A 24273-nucleotide genomic window follows, 5' to 3' on the forward strand; every position below is an offset into this window, starting at 1 on the left:
GAGACCTGATGCATTTGCAAGCAACTGAAAATTATGAAAATAGGATATGCAAAAAGGGTATATTTGTATTGTCTTAAAAGCATTATCACCACTATTGGGGGGAGGGGAGTCAATTTGAAACAAACTGCAACAATGAAAACCATAATTGTTTGCACAATGAATGACAAGAAGTGAACATGAAGAATCATGAGTTTGATGTGGGTAGCAAATGACATTGCTTGGTGGTAATTTATTTTGCTTCATGAATGAAGTTAGCTGGTATTTTGTTTCAGCAGAGCTGTTAGGTCCCTCCCTAACCACCATCTCGGAAGTCACACATAGAGGGGGGGCACCCGAATATTTGTGAAAACCAAGATTATAAGTTTCATTGCTGCTTATTTCACTTGCAGCAATTTATGTTATGCTATTAGATCCCAATCCAACCCTCAACCTCTGAAATCATGACATATTTTTAAAAAATACCAAATATTTGCGAGAACCAAGATCTTTTTTGATTGAGCAATTCTCAATGGCTATCATAAATTATCATCTGATTGGCTATGACCATAAGTTCAATTTGTGCACTTTCCTTCCAAGGTCAACCATCCTGTCACCGTACACATTTTTTCCAACTATGCAAGGATGGAGAAAAAGTAGCTACTTCCAACAGCAGCAGACTGGTAAATATGCACAATGGGATGGCTTTCAGAACCTTGACACTGTTTCTCTGTCCTTCTGAAGGAAGGAAGAGGATGGTAATCCAGGAGCCCTGGTTAAGTAATACAGCACAATAGGTTGAATTAGAAGTAGAAACAAAATGATAGACCAAAGACTGAAACAAACAAAATGAAAAGATAGCAGAGACAGAGAGGGCCTGCAATAAGTGAGACAAGGCCTGAAGATGATTGTAAAATATTTGTGAAAAGAAAAAAAAAGACAGACAGAGATCCTTAAAAAAGTGTGAATGTAATGGCAAGATGGATACCACTTTTGGTATGTTGTACACTAAGCTGTAATAACAAAAACAATCAATTACTGACAAAATAATTTTGACACTATTCTGTAAGAAGGATTATTCAGTTTCAGGTGCAGACATACTGTCTGTATACACATTCCTAACATAGTTTTGTGATTGAGAAAGAGAAGGCTGAACAGTGATTATTATGATAAAGTGTTACAACTATCACTGTATAACTCTCCCTCTCACACAGACATATTATTAATGACAAAATATGTAAGATGGGCCATATATTCTCTACCTATATATGCTATGATTCTCAAAGTTAAACTAATAGCTTGTTTTCCTTTCAGTTCTTTGGTGTCTCACAACAGAGGAAATACATCAAAACTTCATTCGGGTATCACTTGACACTCTTCTGCATATCCCACTTTGAATTTATCAATTAGTTGTGCAATGAAATTTTGCTCACATTACTAAGATTCTCCTTGTAATAACTTTTTGTCAATTTCATGAACACATCTTAAAAGTACATTTACATTCCCTATAAACTGCTTTAAAGAAGTTTTGCTCCATCTGCTTACCTGAGCAAATGTTTGGGCTTACATTTGAAGGAGTCAGGGAATGAAAGAACAAGCCCTATGAAACTAAAAATTAACTTTACCATGAAATTAAAAAAAGAAAAAAAGAAAAAAGAAAAAAACAGTAACCAAAATAAACACAATCTGTGCAAAAGTGCACATCCATGAATCAAAAACTGCTGCTGGGTTACATTCAGTACCATTTGCTCCACCTCACACTATTAACATGCTTAGATTTTTCTGAAAATGATGTTCTCAACATGTTTGTGGTGTCACCCGTTGAGACTGACACACTCTTTGATGATGAACCTTCTGAAGTCATTTAGGGTGCAAAAAAGATTCCTGCGATGATACACCACAAGTTACAACCCCATGCTTAATAGGATCATTCATGTCAGTAGATACTTCAGGCAATTACATTTGAATGATTCCTGCCGCGGGGGAAAAGGTTCGACAATACTGGCACTGTGTGCCTGTATATCTTTGCCTAAAAAGGTGAACCTGTCACCAATATGTTGGATGTAGGGTTATACAACAGACAGGAGGCTCTTGTTCCAATGCAGCACAGCCTTCAAATTATCCTCAATTGTGAAGAGAGGTGTACAATGTCTGTACGTAACTGGCCCATCCATCTGCTGGACCTGAGGAACTGATACCTGAGATGTGCCCCTACAATCAGCTGATACAAGACAAATCATACAGTCATCATCAGTAAAGAGAATCTGACACTGCTTATCCACATTCAGTTTCAGATGGTCCCTTGTCAACCTATGAGTTGACACAGCCTTCCCAGCTGCCTCCAAAATGGCAGCAAACAGATCTTTTGTGTTTTCCTTGGGGTACTTACTAGCCATTAGTTGCAGGTTGATCATCAACTGAGATAGTTGACAGCAGGCAACCTCTACAAGTAAAATCTCAAATGTTTTCTGTCTCTCAATAACCCCCAAACTTCAAATGATATCAATGTCGCAGGCACCAAATGCAACAGGAAGCTTCCCTTGCTTGCAAGCCTTGTTGCTATAAAGTGACAGAGTCTAAGCTTGAAGTTACCCTTTGAAATACGATGACAGCCTAAACAGTGTATGCAAGCAGTGTCATCCCATTTGTTTTGCATGTTGGTATTCTGGTTGCTATAGGTTTATTTATCAATTGTCATTTTTTGTTTTTAGTTCACTGTTGCTATTTGAATTCACATATTGCCATTTGGAGATAGAGAGTCGAGCTGTGGACACTAGAAAATGGAGTGCCAAGTGGAGAACTCTGAATATGTCTGACATATTCTTTTCTTCTGTTTGAGTTCTATAGAGGGGTGACAGCAGTGGAAGTAGCCAGAAACATTTGCATCATGTATGGGGATAATGCCATTGGCCAGAGCATGACTAGAAAATGATTTTCTGATTTTAAGGAGTATCGTTTTGACATTGTAACTCTCCATGTTGTAATCTACCCTCACTCACATCATTTGTATCCTTCACTGAAGTAAATGAGTGATGATGTTGAATAACTACGTAGAAGTGTATAAAGGACAGGTTTTAAAACTAGCAGCAGTTTCATGTGATGAACTGAATTGCTCAAAACACGTTTTGCACCAGCCTCATGACTTGCATAGTTTGTGTATTTTGCTCCAAAATCTCTGTGTCAATATTCTTTTGACCATAGGAAATCACTATACACAGCCATCTGCGTAACACAGGTGAAAGACCAGCTACAGTCTCAGTGCAATTCCGTAGTGTCTGCTGTGTTCAACCTCCGCTAATTTCAAGTTGCCGCCGCTCATACCTCACCTGTCTTTCAACAACATCTTTGCCTCTTTACTTCCGCCTCGACTGACATATCTGCCCAAACTCTTTGCCTTTACAAATGTCTGCTTGTGTCTGTGTATGTGCGGATGGATATGTGTGTGTGTGTGTGTGTGTGTGTGTGCGAGTGTATACCTGTCCTTTTTTCCCCCTAAGGTAAGTCTTTCCGCTCCTGGGATTGGAATGACTCCTTACCCTCTCCCTTAAAACCCACATCCTTTCGTCTTTCCCTCTCCTTCCCTCTTTCCTGACGAAGCAACCATTGGTTGCGAAAGCTAGAATTTTGTGTGTATGTATGTGTTTGTTTGTGTTTCTATCGACTTGCCAGTGCTTTCGTATGGTAAGTCACATCATCTTTGTTTTTAAATATATTTTTCCCGCGTGGAATGTTTCCCTATTATATTCATATTTTCATATTCGTTATTAGACTTATTACTGCATTACACATATTGGATTTTGTGTTGATAACTCTGTACACATCTGACCAGATGTTGTGTTCTTGTTGCCACTGTATTTTGAACATTACCAACATATCTAATGTCAGCCACTTCAGCCAGTCCATCTCCCTTTGACTCCACCTGGAGATCTGAACAGGGAACTATTTTATCTCGAAAATATTCTAGCTGAGAGGATACAGTCATCACTAAACCATACAGTTGAGCTGCATGCCTTTGGTAAAAAGTAATGGCTGCATACTCTAATTAAAATTACTTTGTGATTGAGATTTCAGTGAGCTGAGTGGCAGGAGCCAGGCATCATCCTATTGCAGCTGTTTCTCTGGTTCCATGTACTCACTGTGTTGCCTGATCTGTGAGCACAAGCTTTCTGAGGTGACACAGCCTGAAGAGGCTGGGAGGGGGCCAGGCAGAGCTGGCTGCAAGGGTGGGAGGGAAGGGAAAGGACCACCAAATGTGTGGTGATTTTTGCTTTCTGGCACTATAGAAATATTTTTATGCCAATAAGGCAAAAACATTCCTGAATTGCCAGGTACATTTTTGTACTTCAGGAATACAGAAATAGAAGTGAGTTAAGGTTGACATAAACAGGAAGTGCAGGGAAACTAAGGTGAAATGGTTACATAAAAAATGTGAAGAATCAACAAAGAAATGATTGTCAGAAGGACCAAATCAGCATATAGAAAACCCAAAAAAATCTTCAGTGAAATTAAAAGCAAGGACAGTAACATTAAGAGAGCAATGGGAATCACACTGTTAAGTGCAGAGGAGAGATGAATAGGTGGAAAGAGTTCATTGAGGGTCTCTATGAGGAGAGGTGACATTACGGTAGGAGAAATAGGAGTTGATAAGGAAGAGAGAGGGGATCCAGTATTATAGTCAGAATTTTAAAGAGCTTTGGAATACTTAAAATCAAATAAGATAGAAGGGATAGATAACGTGCCATCAGAATTTATAAAATCATTGGGGAAGTAGCAACAAAACGATTATTTGCCTTGATGTATAGAATGCATGAGACTCGTGATATACCATCAGACTTTTGTAAAAACATCATCTACACAATGCCCAGGACTACAGGAGTTACCAAGTGCAGTAATTAACAAACATTCAGCTTAACAGCTCATGCATCCAAGATGCTGACAAAAATAATATACAGAAGAATGGAAAAGGAAACTGAGGATGTGCTAGATCACAATCAGTTTGGGTTTAGGAAAGGTAAAGACACCAAAGAGGCAGTTCCAATGTTGTGGTCAATAATGGAAGTAAGACTGAAGAAAAATCGAGACACATTCATAGGATTTTTTGGTCTGGAACAATACGAGTGGTACACAAAATCGAAGTGTTTGATTTAAAAATGGTGGAAAACAGGGATGCAGTCTTTTGGTCCTGCTGTTCAGTCTATGTTGAAGAAGCAATGACATAAATAATAGAAATGTTCAAGAGTCGGACTAAAATTCTCAATGTTAAGATTTGCTGATGACACTGCTATCATCAGGGAAAGTGAAGAAGCATTACAGGATCTGTTGAATGGAATGAACAGTGTAATGAGTACAGAATATGGGTTGAGAGTAAATAGAATAAAGATGAAAGTAATGAGCAGTAGCAGAAATGAGAACAGCCAGAAACTTAACAACATAATTGGTGATCACGAAGTACATGAGGTTAGGCAACAAAGTAACCCATGATGGACAGGGCAAGGAGGACATGAAAAGCAGACCAACACTGGCAAAAAGAGGTATTCCTTGCCAAGAGAAGTCTATTAGTATCGAACATAAGTCTTAATTCCAAGAAGAAATTTCTAAGAATGTATCTTTGGAGCACAGCATTGTATGCCAGTGAGACAGACTATGGGAAAACACAGAACAGAATAGAATAAAAGCATCTGAGATGTGGCACTACAGAAGAATGTTGAAAATTAAGTGAACCGATAAGGTAATGAATGAGCATGTCCTCCAAGGAACTGGCAAAGAAAGAAATAAATGGGGAACACTGACAAGAAGAAGGAACAGGGTGATTGAACATCTGTTATGAGATCAGGGAATAACTTCCATAGCGCTTGAGAGAGCTGTAGAGGGGTAAAAATTGTAGAGGAGGACAGAGGTTGGGATACAGCCAGCAAATAATTGAGGATGTAGGTTGCAAGTACTACTCTGCAATGAAATGGTTGGCACAGGGGATGAATTCATGATAAGTCTCATCAAACCAGTCAAAAGATTGATGACTAAAAAAGAGAGAGAAAGAGAGATAGATAGATAGTTAGAGAGAGAGAGAGAGAGAGAGAGAGAGAGAGAGAGAGAGAGAGAGAGAGAGACACAAAAGTATGTCTGCTGCTGATGCTAGTCTTTGGTAAACATTTTAGTTTCTGCACAAAAATATTGCAAAGAATAATGTCAATTACACAATACAAAATCTTTCTCACACAATAATACATAACTACTCGTATTTGGTTAAAAGCTTCGACTCTTTCTCAGCTTATAGTCTCACATTGTAGCCTCTCTTTTAGTTGCTCTGAAAAACTTTAGTTCATATGTTGCTGTACACAAAATGCAGCCATCATACTGAAATTGTTTTTAAGCGTGGAAGGAGAGTCGTATCTCACTACAATGTAGAGTAAATGTAATAAGCTTACTGTTATTTTTCTCTAAGAAAACTGTGTTCTCCTCTTAATGAGTTCATAAAATTAATAGCTCACATATTAATAAAATATTTTTATCAATGTAGAAAACTTTTATTTTATTTCTACATCCATGAATGTATAAAAGCAGAGGGTTTATATAAATCATTATTCCTTGGTTTTAGTTGTTGATCAATGTGTACATCGATGGCTATAATTAAACTTCTGCTACTTGAGAGGGCTCCCATGGAAACAAATGACCATAGGATAATGAAACTTTATGGGAACATTTGTAAGGACATGTAATAGAGAAATAACAAATAAACCTCACAAACATCACTCAGTGTGATGACCGTCTGCATCCATGATAGCCTGTAACCAAACTAACATTTGCTCAACTGCTGCCCGAAACATTTCAGGTGAACCATTTCAGGTTCAGCTGTAACGGCACATCTCATGCACTGCTGGAAGATTGCATATTGTACCCAGCATTTTCAGCCATGGCAACAGGAACTTCTTCAAAAATTTGTGGCGCAATTGGTTGCTGGCCTCTTCCCAAAGACATTTACAAATCACCAGTTAATTTGAACTTGTTTTTTAAACCCTAGGGGTTTAATTTGTCAATACTCATGAAGAGCAGCAGCACTATTGCTGTTATTTTGATGAGGCAGCTTTACAAGTAAAGCCCTGCTCACCATGTCCAGGCTTGTGTTGACTTTCTGCAACTATAAGGCACACTGATGCTTGTGTTTTGACCCTCCATCTCTGTACCAGTAGTGGCACCTAACTGCAAGTCATGGGATTGACATTAATAACAATGCAAATCCTGCAGTGCATAATCTGAGCGTCATTCCTATAAGGTTTTGCAAGTCCATCCTTTCGACTGGAGGTCCTGGGGACCACAGCTGTTCACTTGAGTAAACCTACAGTAATAATTATGGGAAACACCTCATGTAATTTGTTTATCCTTCGTGAGGCACCTATAGTAGCTTCCAGAAACAGACATTATTGACTTGCTACAATAAAACATTCCCATACCACACAACTATAAAAAGGATAAATTACTGCATCTTGTGGCTTAGAATAAACCTCTCAGTCTCTGCTGTAGATGAATGGGCAGAAAGTATGGCCACAGAGTCCTCAATCACCATCATATAACTGTCATTGAACTCATGTGGGCTTGGCTCAAGCTAAGGGTTATGTGGCACGGACCAACAAAAAATGTACATTCATCATCAGATGGCCACGGTGTTGTAAGAGACACAAAGGAATTAATAACTTAAGTACGAGAGAATGAATGTGTAGTGGAAAAGAATGTACAACAACTTATTGTTTCAGTAAATTCTGACAACAATGCTAGTGATTATATACGTGATAGTGAAAGTGATTCCATTAGTAGTACATCGTGTTACCAAAAATTCAGTTGTGTTCACCCCTTGCAATTTTTTTCCATTTATTTAGATAATCTGTTACTCTGTGACACACATGTGACTGAATGCTCATTTTATTGCTTTTATCTGTTTATAACATACGATTACAGCATCTTAATACATCACCATTGCCACAGCAGCAGTGTCCCCCCCCCCCCCCCCACGTCCTTTCTACAATCTACAAAACGTTGGCAGCAGTCAATAAAGTAGATAACGTGTTTGATTTTTGGTGCACATGCAACTATCAATTGCATGAGTATGTGGCTCACTGCATACAAGCCAGTGACTCTGATCCTCATGACTGCCACCTGTCAATCACGAAGTAATTTTAATCAGAATATAGTTTCCCCTTGATTTTAGCCTAAAGATCTGCCCAATAAGCTCTGAAACATTTTTAGAGTGATCTTCTTCCAGATCTTTGTATTTATAGCACCTAGTTGTGAAGTTGTGATAGTGGTTGTGCTACCACTATACTACCATGTTAAGAGCTTAAGTGCAACAGTGCACCAGTAAGAGAGAGAGAGAGAGAGAGAGAGAGAGAGAGAGAGAGAGTGAAGGAGGAGGAGGAAGATCTGCACTGCAGCATACATGGTGGATGCTCCATCATAATATCCCAGTAACAATCTATTCATACAGCTTAATGTGCAGTGCACCAACTTGCACGATGTATTCCCAAAATGAGTCTACAAGGCAGACTAATAACCACTGATCTAATACCATCTGATCTCATTGTAGATGTTAATCAGCACACCACATTTATCGAAGGAGCTTCTCGATTGGTTTCCAATCTCTTTACAATTTTCTATTTAACTGTCTTGATCACAAATATTTTTGAACAGAATTGCTGGTTTCAGTTATACAAGAAACATCTTCGGAACCTCTCATTCTGCTGCACTGCAGCGAGTCATAACTGTGTAGAAATAAAGTGAGTGCAGCGGAGTGATAGATTCTGAAGATGGCTATTGTATAAACGAAACCATTAACTCTGTTCAAAAAACTTTGTGATTAAGACATTTAAGAAAAAAAATATGTACACCATATGATCACTTTCTAAATTACCACCTGATGTCAAATTCTAACCAATATCTTCATCAGAAACAAAAATCACCAACACTCTCAGTACGTCTATATTCAGAACAAAGTTTACATGAGTCATGGGAAGATGGTACACAGGGCTTTTCTTTGTAATGATATGTAATGTTCTTGACAACACAAAAGGCACCAAGCACACAATTGCCAAACTGTTGCTGGACCACTACCCAGCACAACTTCTCGTCACAGATACGATGAACTCTGGAGAAAAGAAGAAGTGGAATAGCCTAGTTATCTCTTGGGTGCCACGACTTGAGTATGGGCTTGTTTTGCACTGGACGAAAAGGACAGCCAAACTATTTAATAAGTCTATATATTGTCTGAATTTTAACATTTTCCTCTGCAACAGTATGTCAAATAGAACCAGCTCTTCAGTCTTTAAACATAGCCACCAAGAGTATGGGAGATGGATCAATTTCATTTTGTTGCCTCCAATGATAAAACCAACTTGTTTCAAAAGTAACTTTTCTGAAACAAACTTCTTCTGCAAATAACATTTACAGTGCTAACTTTATAATTGACACCTAACAGTTAATGCTGTAATAAACAATGAAACCACGTAATATAAATTAGGAAGTTTGTTTGCCGAGGCTCAGAAAGTTTAATTTCATTACAACAAAATTTTTTGCTAAAAGAAATTGTTGCATTACTCAATGTATCATCCTCATAACAATATTACAGTTGATAGCGAGCGCCCATACCTGTAATTATATTTCTTCTGCCAATGTTGCTTAGCTCCTGGTGATCCCAGTGGTGAATATGCTGTGACCACAATTCCATTCGTTTCACAAAATATTCTTAACTCTTTTTGTTGCAAGTATGCGTGCATTTCCACCTGAAGATTAGCTGGATGGATACGAGAATTTACAATCAAACGTTCCATCTGAGAGATGTTGAAATTTGATATTCCTATAGCTTTGGTTTTACCAGCATCAACTTGCTCTTCCATGGCCTGCAGGAGGAAGAAGAAATAAGAAAGATATACTTGTTATATAGTGGACAGGCACAGGCAAAGGAAACACCAAACAATTAATTTTGAAGTCAAATAATTTATTTACAAAAAAGTAGTTCACTTGAGAATAAAATAAAGTTGTGCCATGAAAAATTAGAAGACTTCATCAGGATGAATGAACAATGAAATAAAAATAATAATAATCATATGCTGAAAGTCACTGTGAAGCGAACATTGTTGCATTATACAAGTACATTTATTAGTGGACTACATAAAAAAAATTTATGACATTTGCCACAAACTTTCACCTATTTCACCATCTTGAACAGTGAAATCTTTATTGTATTTCAATACCTATTTAAATAGCCTTTCTTGATGCCATGTGGCAGCCCAGTCTATGACAGCAGCTTGTATATCTCATCATCTGCAAAATGTTTAACAACCAGATGTTTCTTCGTCACTGTGTCAGGTGCAGTCTAAATGATGATCACATTCCCTCTGGTGGCATTCATCATGCACCAATGTTGGTGTCTATCTGATGGAATGCAAGTACACTGTGTGATGGTTCAGTACAATGTTACACAGAAACCTGTCCATGTGGTAGTTCTGCATGGATCACTAAAGATACCAAAATACCACCATCATCAATATTTATGGTTATTTTAAGGAGAACAATGCCAATTAATACAGCCACTTGATTACACCATCTGTTTCCAGATCCATCTATTTTTAGAATGAGGTAATTTATTCAAATTTATGTGGTTTTCTGCAGAATAACATGAGGACACATTGTGGGCAACAATTTTCTTCTCAAGATAATAACCTGAATTCCATTTTTCATTTTCAGTGTTAAGTTTTGCCAATGAAAGCCCTACATAACGTTCACAAAAATATCTAAGCAACAGTTGTTCTTGCAGATAAATTTTCATACCTGGTATGCTCACAGTGCACAGTCAATTATTAATACAAACATCTAATGCCAATTTCATTCACAACTGTGTGCAATATTTCTGGGTACTGGCATGAACTTAAATAATCACAAACATCTGCTTCAAAGACAGTGTCAAACTTTTTTTTCTGTGTACCCGTGGTGGCAGCAGATCACCTCTATTAATGAAAGAATATAAGTTTCACAACTACAAAATGCTAAACAAAACTCACAGACCTGACATTCATAATATGTTTACTAAAGAGTGCTACAATTCTTGAATGAGTGTCACCATATCCAACATTTTCTGCATGCAATATCCAAATATTCTCTTCCACTTAATGATCAGAAGGCCTTGAATTTGCTGTGTTCATTGTCACTGCTAGGTCTGGAGAATGTACTGTACAAGAATGATCTCTACACCTGCCAAACATGGAAAATGAATTCAACAAACCTGCTGTACAGGGACTTCAATCAAATATTGTTCACTTTCTGAAGAGTCTTTGGAATATAGAGATGTTTTCGTGATAATGTGTTGACCTTCAAAGGCTGACAGAGAAGATGTTTGTCAGCATGAGTAAATGTAGGAATATTTACATGAAATGTGCAAATATTCTTATGTTAAAAATATCAAAACTACCAGTATCGGCGTATTTCATCACCTATCAAAGTTTTGAGCCAAAATAGCTTAAGTCTGACAGGGGAAGATAACATTATTATGAAACCAGTTGGGGGACAGGAACTGCTAACACATAAGGACACATCATGCAGGGCTGGTAGCAATGAAGATATCCCAGAAAACATTCCACTGCAGAGGAACAATGAGAACTTTGTTAATGTGTTCATAAGCTTCACTGATTAAATAATAAGCTATTAAATAATTTGAAAGCCAAGAATAATTAGATCAGGCATTTGACTATTTATGTGTGAAAGCAGTGTGCTGATCCTGCTCCATCCACCCCCCCCCCCCCGCCCCGCTCGCATGCTGCATCCAAACGCAACCATTACCAGAGGATGACACAGTGTACAAAATGGTTCTCAAGGGCAGGTACATGGAGTCAGTATTTGGCTATTTATGAGTGGTATTCGCCATAAGATTCTGCAAACAGCTGTTATCATAAGCACGCAAACCACGACTTTTAGTGGATCTTTCTCTAGGAAAAGCTCTCCACAGTTCTCAAAGTTACTAGACACAGAGGAGCCTACATGGCATTAGTATATGGGTAAAATTATAGTGAACAATAACAATAAATCTGTAACATTTGTTAAAAAGCAAAATAAATAGCAGAAAGGTAAAAAGAACGGTTACAACAACCCTTCCTTTTTAAGAAGCAGTTTGGTAAGAGTTTCTAGGGCATCTAATGAACATACTCGTCATACCTAGTTACTTAACACTTCATTCAATATGTAGCATTCAATAATCAGCAAAGATTGAGCACAAAGCAAATTACCTGACATCTCCCTGATAAGGCACGCAGTGAGCTGCCTTCAAAATAAGTGAACCTATCACAAGAGCCATTACACTACATTGTCTGCCATGTAACTTGGTATGTCCTGTGACTATGGCAGAAGTTCTAGGATATTATTAGTGCTTCTTTAATTTCAAAAAGTTTTTTCTGTCAGGTGACCCCTAGCCTGATAGAGTAACTGTAGTATGCGACAAGCTTCTTCATTTTGCGAAGAGGACACCATCTTTACAGTAGATACTACTGACCTGCCCCGTGGCGGCTGGCTGCATACAGACAGTGTTTTCCACTCTCCAGTATTACTTAATAGCTCTATTTTGTTGTACTAGCGGCTGTGAAAGGCTGTTTTAATTAACATGCCTCTATTAACCGGAAACAGATATGGGTGACATTTTTCCATGACAGACACTTGTTCTTGCTAAAGGGCTACAGCAGTAACCTATATTTGGAATACTCTCAACCTTCAACAGTAGCAAAGTTATATGGTCTCCAATGCTAAACCCATTTTCTCCAGCCTCACTTGTTAGTGGCTGGATGACATAGCAAAACTACTTCATTGGTTGTCTTTGTGATCAGGTATTTGTGTTTCATTCGTCTCGTAACATACATTGTATAGAATATCTTATCGTACTGCACAGAAGACAATCAACTTCTGACATTTATAAGAGAATAAATCAAATCAATGTAGAAAAGTGAATATTTAATTTTGCCATCAGCTTCTGTGCATTATTGAATACAAAGAAAAATAATCACTTTTAAAAAAATTAGTGAGGGATGTGAGTACTATGAAGGAGGCAATACATTCACAAGGAAAATTACTTGTAGGTGTATGGTGAATACTTTATGGCAAGTGTAATTATTCAGAGATGGACAAAAATGCTTATAGTTACTAAAACCGGCGACCCTTTTAACCTAATGTATTACAGGAATGTGGAAACGTAGATCACGTGATCAAATGACCTCTATTGAGTTGTAAACCATAAGTTTTTAAGTTCTGGGAGATCTGTGATTTTTTGGTGCCATTTCTAAAATCTGATTTTTTTTCATGTAAGGCATGTGCTCAACACATTTGAACTTTCACAAACAATAATAAAATTACAATAGGTCAGTTTTGATGATTGTGATGGGGCACATGGTATCATAGTTTTAAAAACCTGAACACAAAGCAATATATATTCATACAAAATATGTAATTGCAGTTTTCTGCAAAAAAGGAAAGGAATTTACTGTATATCTGTTGGCATAAAAGTCACAAGAATGAACATTATGTAACAAAACTAAGATTATAGTATCATTCAATACAATAAAATTAATAACAAATAATTATTAAACATATGTATGTCCAAAAATAGCGTACCTTCCATACTGCATTGTGATCTGTTTTAAGATCCAGTACAAAACTTCCATCTGCATTTATAGCAGGGACATCACCAGTAGCATCAGGAATAAAGCCAAATGGCATATGCACCAAATAAAGATCAATATAGCTCAGCTGCAATCGTTTCAATGATTTATCAAGATATTTTGGTACATCACTAGCACGATTACCAATGTGTGGCAGCTAAATAGAAATAAAGATTAGTTAACAAACATGCATTTATTTAAAAACAAAAAAACAGACAGAATAATGATAATGAATGCTTTATTTCTATCTGATTATATTTTTACTGCAGGTATTGTTTAACTAAAAGGTATTTAGTAACTGAAGTTTAGTAAATATACTGCATATTGTCAAACTTTAGACCTTTCTTAAATGATTACTCATTATAGAGCAATTGTGTAATAGCAGATTTAGCCAAAGAACAACTGAATGGGTGCAAACAATAATCTCAAGTGACTTGAAGAAAATTAAAAATACACGCAAACATTCAGATGTGTTGAGTGGTACTTAAGATAGGTAAATAAATTAGTGAAATCAAAGTGAAATAGAAATTAGAAACTAAATGAAAAACTTGGTTTAGTTTAGAAGAATTACACACTGGCAAACAACGGACAAAGCAGCAGTGGGAACGGCCGGCGCTTGCAAGTCAGCACAGCACGTTCAAGAGAAACTGTCGAATCAGCCGTCAGGGCATTGCCCGACCGGCTCACGTCAAGAAGATTTTTCGAGAAGCTTTTCACGTGACAGAAGAAGCCATCGCCCTCCCCACATAAGCGGACGCTGTCGATTCAGCCGTCAGGGCATCGCCCGACCAGCTCACGTGTTTCTCAGTTGTCACATGTGAGCAAAGGCCCTTGCCTACATTCCAAGAGCCAATGACCGATGTTAAGAAGATTCTTCGAGAAGCTTTTCAACGTGACAGACGAGGCAATGACCATGAAGTCGTTCATCTCCAGTGAACTGAAGTGGATAAATACGCGAGACGCAGTGGACCCGATAAGACGAAGAAGTGAAGAAGAGTAGCAGTAGTTTTCAGTCAGTTTCGGTGCTGAAGACCGTCATGCAAGAAGAGACTACATCATGCACAGACGCACCAAGTCCACCGCTGTAATGGAATAGCAAGCAGCAGCCTCGGTGCCAGAAGACAGAAGTTAAAAGGTATTTGAAGACGGATTTTTACATACCCGGGTGACTCGTGAGGACGGGAAGGAGACGGTCTCACATCAGCAGTCACCTGTGAGCTGGGATGAAGATCTGACAGCCAAAGACTGGCAAGCGGGAGTCTGTTGTTTGAGTCCGGGACACTGGCCTTCCCCCGCTGTGCCGCTCTGCTGGCTGACGCACAACACACACGGTCGCTTAGAGAAGAGAAACACTGGGACGCCACATCCAAGGTATCACCATCCGATGCACAACTTCACACGCAATAATTAAACGGGCCACCTCGCACTGCGCGTCTCCAGTCAATTGGGCGAGACGGCGACACGAGATACACACCGCCACGCGTAATCGGACGCCGCCGCTGCCACAGCAGAAGGCTTCGCAAACGACACAGCTGCTGCTCTCCGAGCCAGAACATCGAGTAAGGAAACAGTTGTACAAATCTTCAATAAAAGTTATCTTATGTAAAAATGCTGTTTCATTCTACCTCATACCCGAGCCAAGGAAGAACCCACCCTGCCCACATGTTGTTAAGAGAGAAAAATTAATTAATTTAGTATTTTCACCTTGACATAATGCTTTAGAATCAAATGTCCTTTGCAGTAATGCTCATCCTGACAATTAACTAGCATCAACAGAGAAAACCCAGTTACATTTAGTGGCAGAACTGTTACATTTGGTGTCAGAGAAAAAACCCTTGGCTCAATATGAGGTGTGAGCGACAGTCACTAGAGGTCCACAGTTAGTATTGTTTAACGTGTGAAAGGCTAGAGGTTTGCACAGCAGTCGTAATATTTTCTTTATTTATAAGTGTATTCTCCCCCTACAACTTTAAGAGATTTTCGAAAATATTTAAACATCTTTTGAATTCAGTGTAGTAAGATTGTGTAACTAGTAGTTTGTAAAATGATGACACGAAATCGTACAAAGTCAGAGTCAGCGCCACAAGCGGTTTCTACTGAGGAAGCTATTCAGAGCTTAGTTAATCAGATAGCACAGCTTAAAAGTGATAATAATGCATTATTTAAACAGTTGAGTGAGGTTAGGCAAACCAGTTCAATCCCTCCCACCCTAGATTCCTCAGCAGCAGCCTAGGTAACTCCTTTTTCAGGTAAACCTGGCGAAGACATAACAGCCTTTTTTGATGATTTAGTAGCAGCTGCAAAGTTAGGATCATGGTCAGATGAACAGCTCATACAAATGACAAAGTTAAGATTGATAGGAGAGGCTAAAGCACACGTATTATACCATGTAGGATTATGGAAGGCTCCAACATTTGAGGAATTGAAGAAAGGATTACTTAAACGTTTTCAAAAACAGAACAGCTGTAGATTTTATAGAGAAAAATTACACACTATCACTCAGAGGCAAAACGAGTCAGAAAGCTTTGTAGATAGGATCAGAAAAGTTAATGTTAACACCTATCAGTTGACAACTAGTAATGAAGTAAATAAAGTTATTTTACAAGAGGCAGAAGATAGAGCTCTGGATACATTTTTACGTGGGTTACCTCCTGAAATGTCCTTTCGTGTCAGGGCAGAGTTTCCTAAAAATTTAGCAGAAGCTGTATCTGCGGCGACGGCTTTTGAAGAAATTGACATTGCCACCAGATACAAGGAGAAGCGAAATGTATTCTCAGCAGGAGTACGATGTCTTAGGTGCGATCGACAGGGACATATAGCAAAAAACTGCAGGCAACCTCAATGCACTAATTGTCAAAGAATAGGTCACACATTCAAGGAATGCAGGTCTAAGAAAGTTTTTGGAAATAGAAATCAGTTAAACTCAAACGGGAATGTCGGAGCCGCCGCCAGGCATTCCCAATAAAATTTCATGCCATTAAGGCGAATGTGAAGGCAGAATGCTGGTTATCTGCTACCATACAGGATAAAGAGGCAAGGATACTGGTGGATACAGGCGCAAACGTATCAATAGTGAGTAATGAATGCATTGGAGAAAAGAAATATGATGCTCCAAGGTATAGATTGAGAGGAGTAGGAGGAGGTACAGTGAAGTCATTAGGATGTACATCACTGATTTTCTATATTCACGGTGTACAATTTCAAGAAGATGTAGAAGTGGTAACAAAGGTAACTAACAGGTACGACGCGATCCTAGGACTGGATTTCCTGAATAAACATCACGCTAAAATCGACCTCAGACAGCAAATTGTAGAACTTAGTGGAACAGTGTTTCAGCTAGGTGACACCGCTGCAAAGGGCCCGCTGCCGCAAGATTTCCCCAACCGGAAGGCGAAATCAACTACACTGCGTGCAACGTCCTTGAAGGTTGATTCGCGGGATACGATACCATTTGGCTCAGGAAAACTTTTCTGGATGACCGTTGACCCCGAGGTACCTACAGATACAATATGTCTAATAGAGGCACTAGAGGAAAATGAGGAATTAGATTATCACATTGTTTTGTACAAAGAAGTGTTGTACGGGTTCAAGACGTTGAGTGAGAAAGAAAAGTACCGGTACATACTGACAATTTCGGAGTGGAGGACAAAGAGTCGCATAAGGGAATATTAGTAGCTACAGTCAGTACTTTTGTAGAAGAAGATTTCATTTGGTCAGATATTACTGATGGTCAGAAACTAGACGCCTATAAAACCGCATTACGCCAGAAGATTAAGCATTTGAAAGGAAATGATTGAGACACGATAGAAGCAGTTTTAGTTGAGTTTCAAGATTTATTTAATGCAGAAGGTCCACTGCCAGCAACAGACATCACACAGCATAGGATCCCAACAGGAAATAGCTCCCCAGTTTATAGGAAGCCTTATAGAGTTCCACATCACTTACAGCCAGTACTGGATGAATTTTTAGAACAGCATCTAAAAGATGGAATTATAGAATATTCTGATTCGCCTTATAATTCAAATATTGTAATTATTCCAAAGAAGTCTCCCGATGGTACAAAACGATATAGATTTTGTTGTGACTACAGAAACCTTAACAAACAAACTATCTCAGATGTTTATCCTCTTCCAAACATTACAGATATCATTGACAGTTTGGGTAACAGTAAATACTTTTCAACAATCGATTTACGTAGCGGATATCATCAATTGGAAGTTGCACCTGAAGATAGGCATAAAACAGCATTTTCTACCCCTGGAGGCCACTGGCAATTTAAAAGAATGCCTTTCGGTTTGAAAAATGCACCAGCAACTTTTCAAAGACTACTCGATGGAGTATTGCGAGGGCTCAAAACTCAGCAATGTTGTGTATATCCAGACGATATTACTGTATTCTCCAAAGACATTAATGAACATGCTGTGCATCTGCGTAATGTTTTTCAGAGACTCAGAAAAGCTAAATTAACATTAAATATGGAAAAATGTAGTTTTGCATTGACGGAGGCTACATACCTAGGGCATGTCATTAATGAAAAGGGAATTAAAACAGATCCTCGATTAATTTCGGCAGTTAAGGACTTCCCAACACCACAACGCATTAAGGAGGTACAAAGTTTCATTGGTCTCGCATCGTATTACCGAAAATATGTTCAAAATTTTGCTGAAATTGCCCGACCCTTAACCCAATTATTGAAAAAGGATGCAAAATTTCATTGATCTGAAGATTGTGAATCAGCATTTCAAACCCTTAAAGATAAAGTAACACACAGTCCAGTATTAGCCTACCCAGATTATAATAAAGATTTTATTTTATCCTGTGACGCAAGTGGTCATTCAGCAGGAGTTGTTTTGAGTCAAAATATTAATGGCGCGGAACACCCCATAGCCTACGCTTCGAGACAACTAACAACGGCAGAAAGAAATTATTCCACAACAGAGAAAGAATTGTTAAGTGTTATTTACGGCATCAAATACTTTAAATGCTACTTGTATGGTAGGAAATCCAAGGTCATTACAGACCACACAGCTTTAAAATGGTTGCTTGGGTTAAAGGATCCATCTAGTCGTCTCACCCATTGGGCCCTATGTCTTTCCGAAATGGATTTCAAAGTTATCCATAAACCAGGCAAAAAACACACGAATGCAGATGGTCTAAGTCAGAAAATAGCACTTTTGGAAGCAACAGGCCGAGATACTGAGGACTTGAGAAAGGCACAGAATGCAAAAAATACGCAACTCAAAAACAATTTTGCTTTGAAGATGGTGTATTATGCCGTAAAACAAAACTTGGACCGCGAATTGTTGTTCCCCAACACCTTAGACAAGAAATAATGGCAGAGGCCCACGATCATATCCTTGCAGGACACGGTGGACAGCAGACAACCGAAAGACGTGTAGCAGAGCGGTTTTGGTGGCAAACCAGAAAGCAGGATGTTGCGCAGTATGTTCGTAATTGCATTGCGTGCATGCAACGAGCTGAACTTTTTCGTTTAAAAATACCCTTACAGGGGCTCCCCGAGGCTGCATGTCCATTTCAAATCTGCGGAGTGGATCTCTACGGGCCATTTCATAAAACACCTACTGGTAATAAGTATGTTCTTACAATTATAGATCACTTTTCACGCTATCTAGCTATGGTGAGTCTCCCAGATCAGCAAGCAAATACAGTTGCCCAAGCTTTAGTTAACAACTGGATACTTAAATTTGGCGTACCTGAAGCTGTTATCACAGATCAGGGATCTAATTTTATGTCTGAATTAATGAAACAGCTATGCCACTTACTAAAAATACATAAATTACGCACAACTCCGTTACAGCCTCAGTGCAACGGGCGCACAGAAAGAGTTCATCAGACAATTGGCAAGATGCTTAGTTATTATATTAACGAACAACATTCTAATTGGGATACGTATTTACCAATAATCATGTTGGTACACAACGCCAAAACGCATGAAGCAACTGGCATGTCACCTTATGAAGTGGTCTACAGGAGAAAAATGCCGTCCCCTTTTGATGTAATCAGGCAGAAAAATGGAAAAGTCAGAGAAACAGTAAGAGATTTCAGTCGAATGATGAAAGATGTATGGAAAAAGGTTCAAAAAATCTAATACAATGGCTTTGGAATGACAGGAAAGATTAGGTAATGCCCAAGATAAATATCCAAATTACAAAATCGGTCAGTGGGTGATGCTGTCAACCCCATACATTGCGAAAGGAAAAACGAAGAAATTTGTAACAAACTACAGAGGTCCTTATCAAATTATTGAGATCACGTCACCAGTCAACTTTAAACTGCAACTGCCCACCCGAAGTACTATTGTCCATGCAAGTTGTTTAAAACCTTTTAAGGGCGCTCCGGATCTAATTCCTTCAACAATAGGGTCTGCTTTTCCGAAGGGTGGAGGAAGTTCCCGAAGAGGAAAAAGAGTGGCCACGCCAGCACAACATACAGACATGGCACCATACAATCTTCGACGAAGGGTGCGAACGTCCTAGTTGAATCTTAGTAGACTGTGGATAATATACAAATGTAAATAATTAATAAATGATAATGTTTTTTTTTATTTTTTTTATTTAAGAAAACAAGTGAACATAGATACAGGTAGATCTTGTAGTTAACAATGTATTCCTTCTTTTCTTTGTTTTTGTTTTTGCTCGATGGTAGGTCCATAACCATGTTGTTTGCTTTTTTCAGAAAACGCCATGCAAGCATTTCCTACACAAAACCTGTCCTACCTCAATGACTCCCTTGACAGTTGCCTTCTGAAGTCATTAGATACGTCCATAAACTCACAGCAAGGCAAAATTGATGCCAATGTTATGATGCAACATGTCTTAAAATTAAAAAGTAAACACAAAACTAAAATTATAATGCTAGGAAAGGGAATATCTGCAACCTTTGTGTTGGTGTTTCTGCTTTGTACAGTTTTCTTTTATTTACGACAAAAAAATAAGCCAAATAATAATATACAACTTCATCAAATCCCTGTTACCTGGATACCACACTCTTAACTGGTGTACTTCAGTGGTTACTTTTGAGCATTAGTGTATTAATTTTGTTTATGTACTTCAGTTCTTATTAAACAGTCTCATGTTACAATAAACAATACTGTGGAATAGATATTCTTGCATTAATATAGGGTAGATTAAACAGGTGTTGCTATATAATTTACTAAGTGAAAAATCTATTTTTGTTTATTTATTGTCATCAAGATTTGTTACACTTATTACAACGATTTATGTGTGAACTATGTGATTCATGAGCATACAGTGCTTTAGTACAGTGATAAAGTATTTTCAACATACTTAATGTGAAGCGTGTGTAATCTTCTAGGTCGAGAGTTTTCATTGCTTGTGTTAGTGCTTTTGCCATGTGAAGAGTGGAGGAATGTTGAGTGGTAAATTCGAGGGCGAATTTCTCCGAAGGGTGGAGGAATGTTGAGTGGTACTTAAGATAAGTAAATAAATTAGTGAAATCAAAGTGAAATAGAAATTAGAAACTAAATGAAAAACTTGGTTTAGTTTAGAAGAATTACACACTGGCAAACAACGGACAAAGCAGCAGTGGGAACGGCCGGCGCTTGCAAGTCAGCATAGCACGTGTAGGAGAAACTGTCGATTCAGCCGTCAGGGCATCGCCCGACCAGCTCATGTCAAGAAGATTCTTCGAGAAGCTTTTCACGTGACAGAAGAAGCCATCGCCCTCCCCACATAAGCGGACGCTGTCGATTCAGCCGTCAGGGCATCGCCCGACCAGCTCACGTGTTTCTCAGTTGTAACATGCGAGCAAAGGCCCTTGCCTACATTCCAAGAGCCAATGACCGACGTTAAGAAGATTCTTTGAGAAGCTTTTCAACGTGACAGACGAGGCAATGACCGTGAAGTCATTCACCTCCAGTGAACTGAAGTGAATAAATACGCGAGACGCAGTGGACCCGATAAGACGAAGAAGTGAAGAAGAGTAGCAGTAGTTTTCAGTCAGTTTCGGTGCTGAAGACCGTCATGCAAGAAGAGACTACATCATGCACAGACGCACCAAGTCCACCGCTGTAATGGAATAGCAAGCAGCAGCCTCGGTGCCAGAAGACAGAAGTTAAAAGGTATTTTAAGACGGATTTTTACATACCCGGGTGACTCGTGAGGACGGGAAGGAGACGGCCTCACATCAGCAGTCACCTGTGAGCTGGGATGGAGATCTGACAGCCGAAGACTGGCAAGCGGGAGTCCGTTGTTTGAGCCAGGACACTGGCCTTCCCCTGCTGTGCCGCTCTGCTGGCTGACGCACAACACACGCAGTCGCTTAGAGAAGAGAAACACTGGGACGCCACATCCAAGGTATCACCATCCGATGCACCACTTCGCTCGCAATAATTAAACGGGCCACCTCGCGCTGCGTATCTCCAGTCAACTGGGCGAGACGGCGACACAAGATACACACTGCCATGCGTAATCAGATGCTGCCGCTGCAGAAGGATTCGCGAACGACACAGCTGCCGCTCTCCGAACCAGAACATCGAGTAAGGAAACAGTTGTACAAATCTTCCATAAAAGTTATCTTATGTAAAAATGCTGTTTCATTCTACCTCATACCCGAGCCAAGGAAGAACCCAACCTGCCCACATGTTGTTAAGAGAGAAAAATTAATTAATTTAGTATTTTCACCCTGACATAATGCTTTAGAATCAAATGTCCTTTGCAGTAATGCTCATCTTGACAATTAACCAGCATCAAAAGAGAAAACCCAGTTACATTTAGTGGCAGAACTGTTACAGATGATACCTTTAGTCAATGCTTTATCCTCAGCAAATTAGATTAGCTGAATATGTTGTGAAAAATGAAATCCACAAATTCTTTTCCAAGCTATCTCATCCCCAATTTCATTTCTTGCTTTTGTAAGACAATGTAATTGTTGCTATATGCCTTCTTCTACTAGTTCAATGTGTTTGCAGTTAGTTGTGTCATTAAACAGTTAATGAACATGGGGGCATGCAAAATTTTTCAACAGAGTCATGTGTTTGATTTTGCTCTGTTTGCAATTTTTCAGCTTTTAACTAATTTTGGGATCAATCCATTAAGGAGCTTTCATTTTATTACCTTGGACACTTCTAAATAATTATCTTGTGTTAAAATAAATTGAGTATTAATTATGTATGGATAAAATCTCTACTTCTAACAGTATTAGTGGTAATAGAATTGAGAGCATCACCATGTGGTCAAAAATCTCCAAAAATTCCACTTTTGTGCTCTGTACGACCCCAGTCTATGACCCATCATTGTGTTCCTTTCTTTTTAAGAAGGAATCAATGGAAAGAAATGAGCAAAATTGATAGGGGACTTCAAATTTTGGTATTCTCTCAGACAAGTTCTGTGATGTTACTGTGAAATGGAAACAACGTGGAAACACTAAACCTAATAATTAATCTAGTAATCTTTGGAGATTAACTGATTAATTGAACAATTAATTAGAAGATAAGAGAGCTAAGCATTTCTTGCTAAGCTATTGCCCACAAGCCACTGCATGAGTGACAGTAAAATGTTCTTGGAGTGGTGTGAACTGTGGAACAGTGAAAGGTTTGGTGGAATTATAAATAATGGTACATGGTGTGACACTCAGATGGGGTTGTGTGAAGGTGGTGGATCAGTATTTGCCCAGGTTTGTTGTAGTTAATAATATTCACGAAAAAGTTTTAGGTAATAACGCTCTTATCTCACCATAACAGCTGTCTGAAATCAGATTTTTAATGTATCTGCTTGAAAACAACTTGTCAACAAAGATAAATCTATTGCATCATGAATTGAAGAAAATCAAGTGGCTCTGTCAGACTGTAATAAATTTGGCCAAAAACCCAGAAACAACTATTCACCATTTAATGGAAAGCATTTCCTAAAAATCTAATCCAATAATAGTAGTAAATGAAAGGAGGACTAACATACATGGCATCTTGGGAAAAGCAATGAGTTATTGGAAATTTTGATTATGTAATCTAACGATGTGGCATTACCCTTACTCCTGAAACAGAGCTTCTTCCATCATTTACCTACCTGGCTCTATCAAACTACACTCATAAGCTCGAGGAAACATGTAAGATCATATCGGCCTCATGTGGGCTGTCTAGGTGATATTCTTTCTTTTAAAATATTTTAAGTAGCAGTATTTCCCAGCAACTATCACTAGCTTGAACAAATTTAACAAATTAGACCAGAGATGCACACTTCAAGGCAATTTTGAGTAAGCTGATAAAAGTTAATACATGTTTGTTTTGATGTTATACACTTCACACTTTACTTCACAGACGTCTGAGACGATCTTGAAGACCTCTGTTCGCATCTTCAAAAGTGTGTATTGCCAGCTCTTGCACCAATGATGGCATTCAATCTTCCAGGCATGATCCTGATTAACGCGGTAATGTCCTGTTGATGAATCATATCCCATTCTTCCAGGAGGGCATTTTGTAGATTCCGTAGGGTCTTTGGAAAGTGCTGGAAGGCTCTTCTCCACAGCCGGTACAAAAGATGCTCAATATGATTCAAAACGGAGCTTAATGCAGTTCAACCCATAGCATGAATCCCTGTTCATCCAATAACTCTCACAACATGCTGGAGTGCACTGTCAT

General features: G+C 38.7%; 1 protein-coding gene across 2 annotated transcripts in view; it reads right to left on the minus strand.

Annotated features, from left to right (window-relative positions):
- Positions 1 to 24273, minus strand: part of LOC124789185 (1,5-anhydro-D-fructose reductase-like) — a 59157-nt gene that overhangs the window by 24734 nt on the left and 10150 nt on the right. For both annotated transcript variants that reach the window (XM_047256489.1, XM_047256482.1), the window contains exons 3-4: positions 13612 to 13815; positions 9610 to 9860 (exon numbers count right to left, since the gene is read on the minus strand). In XM_047256489.1, the coding sequence (XP_047112445.1) occupies positions 9610 to 9860; positions 13612 to 13815 (455 nt within the window). The remainder of the gene's footprint in view (positions 1 to 9609; positions 9861 to 13611; positions 13816 to 24273) is intronic.

Source organism: Schistocerca piceifrons, chromosome 1 (genome assembly GCF_021461385.2).
Source record: "Schistocerca piceifrons isolate TAMUIC-IGC-003096 chromosome 1, iqSchPice1.1, whole genome shotgun sequence".
In the NCBI taxonomy this organism is placed as follows: Eukaryota; Metazoa; Arthropoda; class Insecta; order Orthoptera; family Acrididae; genus Schistocerca; species Schistocerca piceifrons.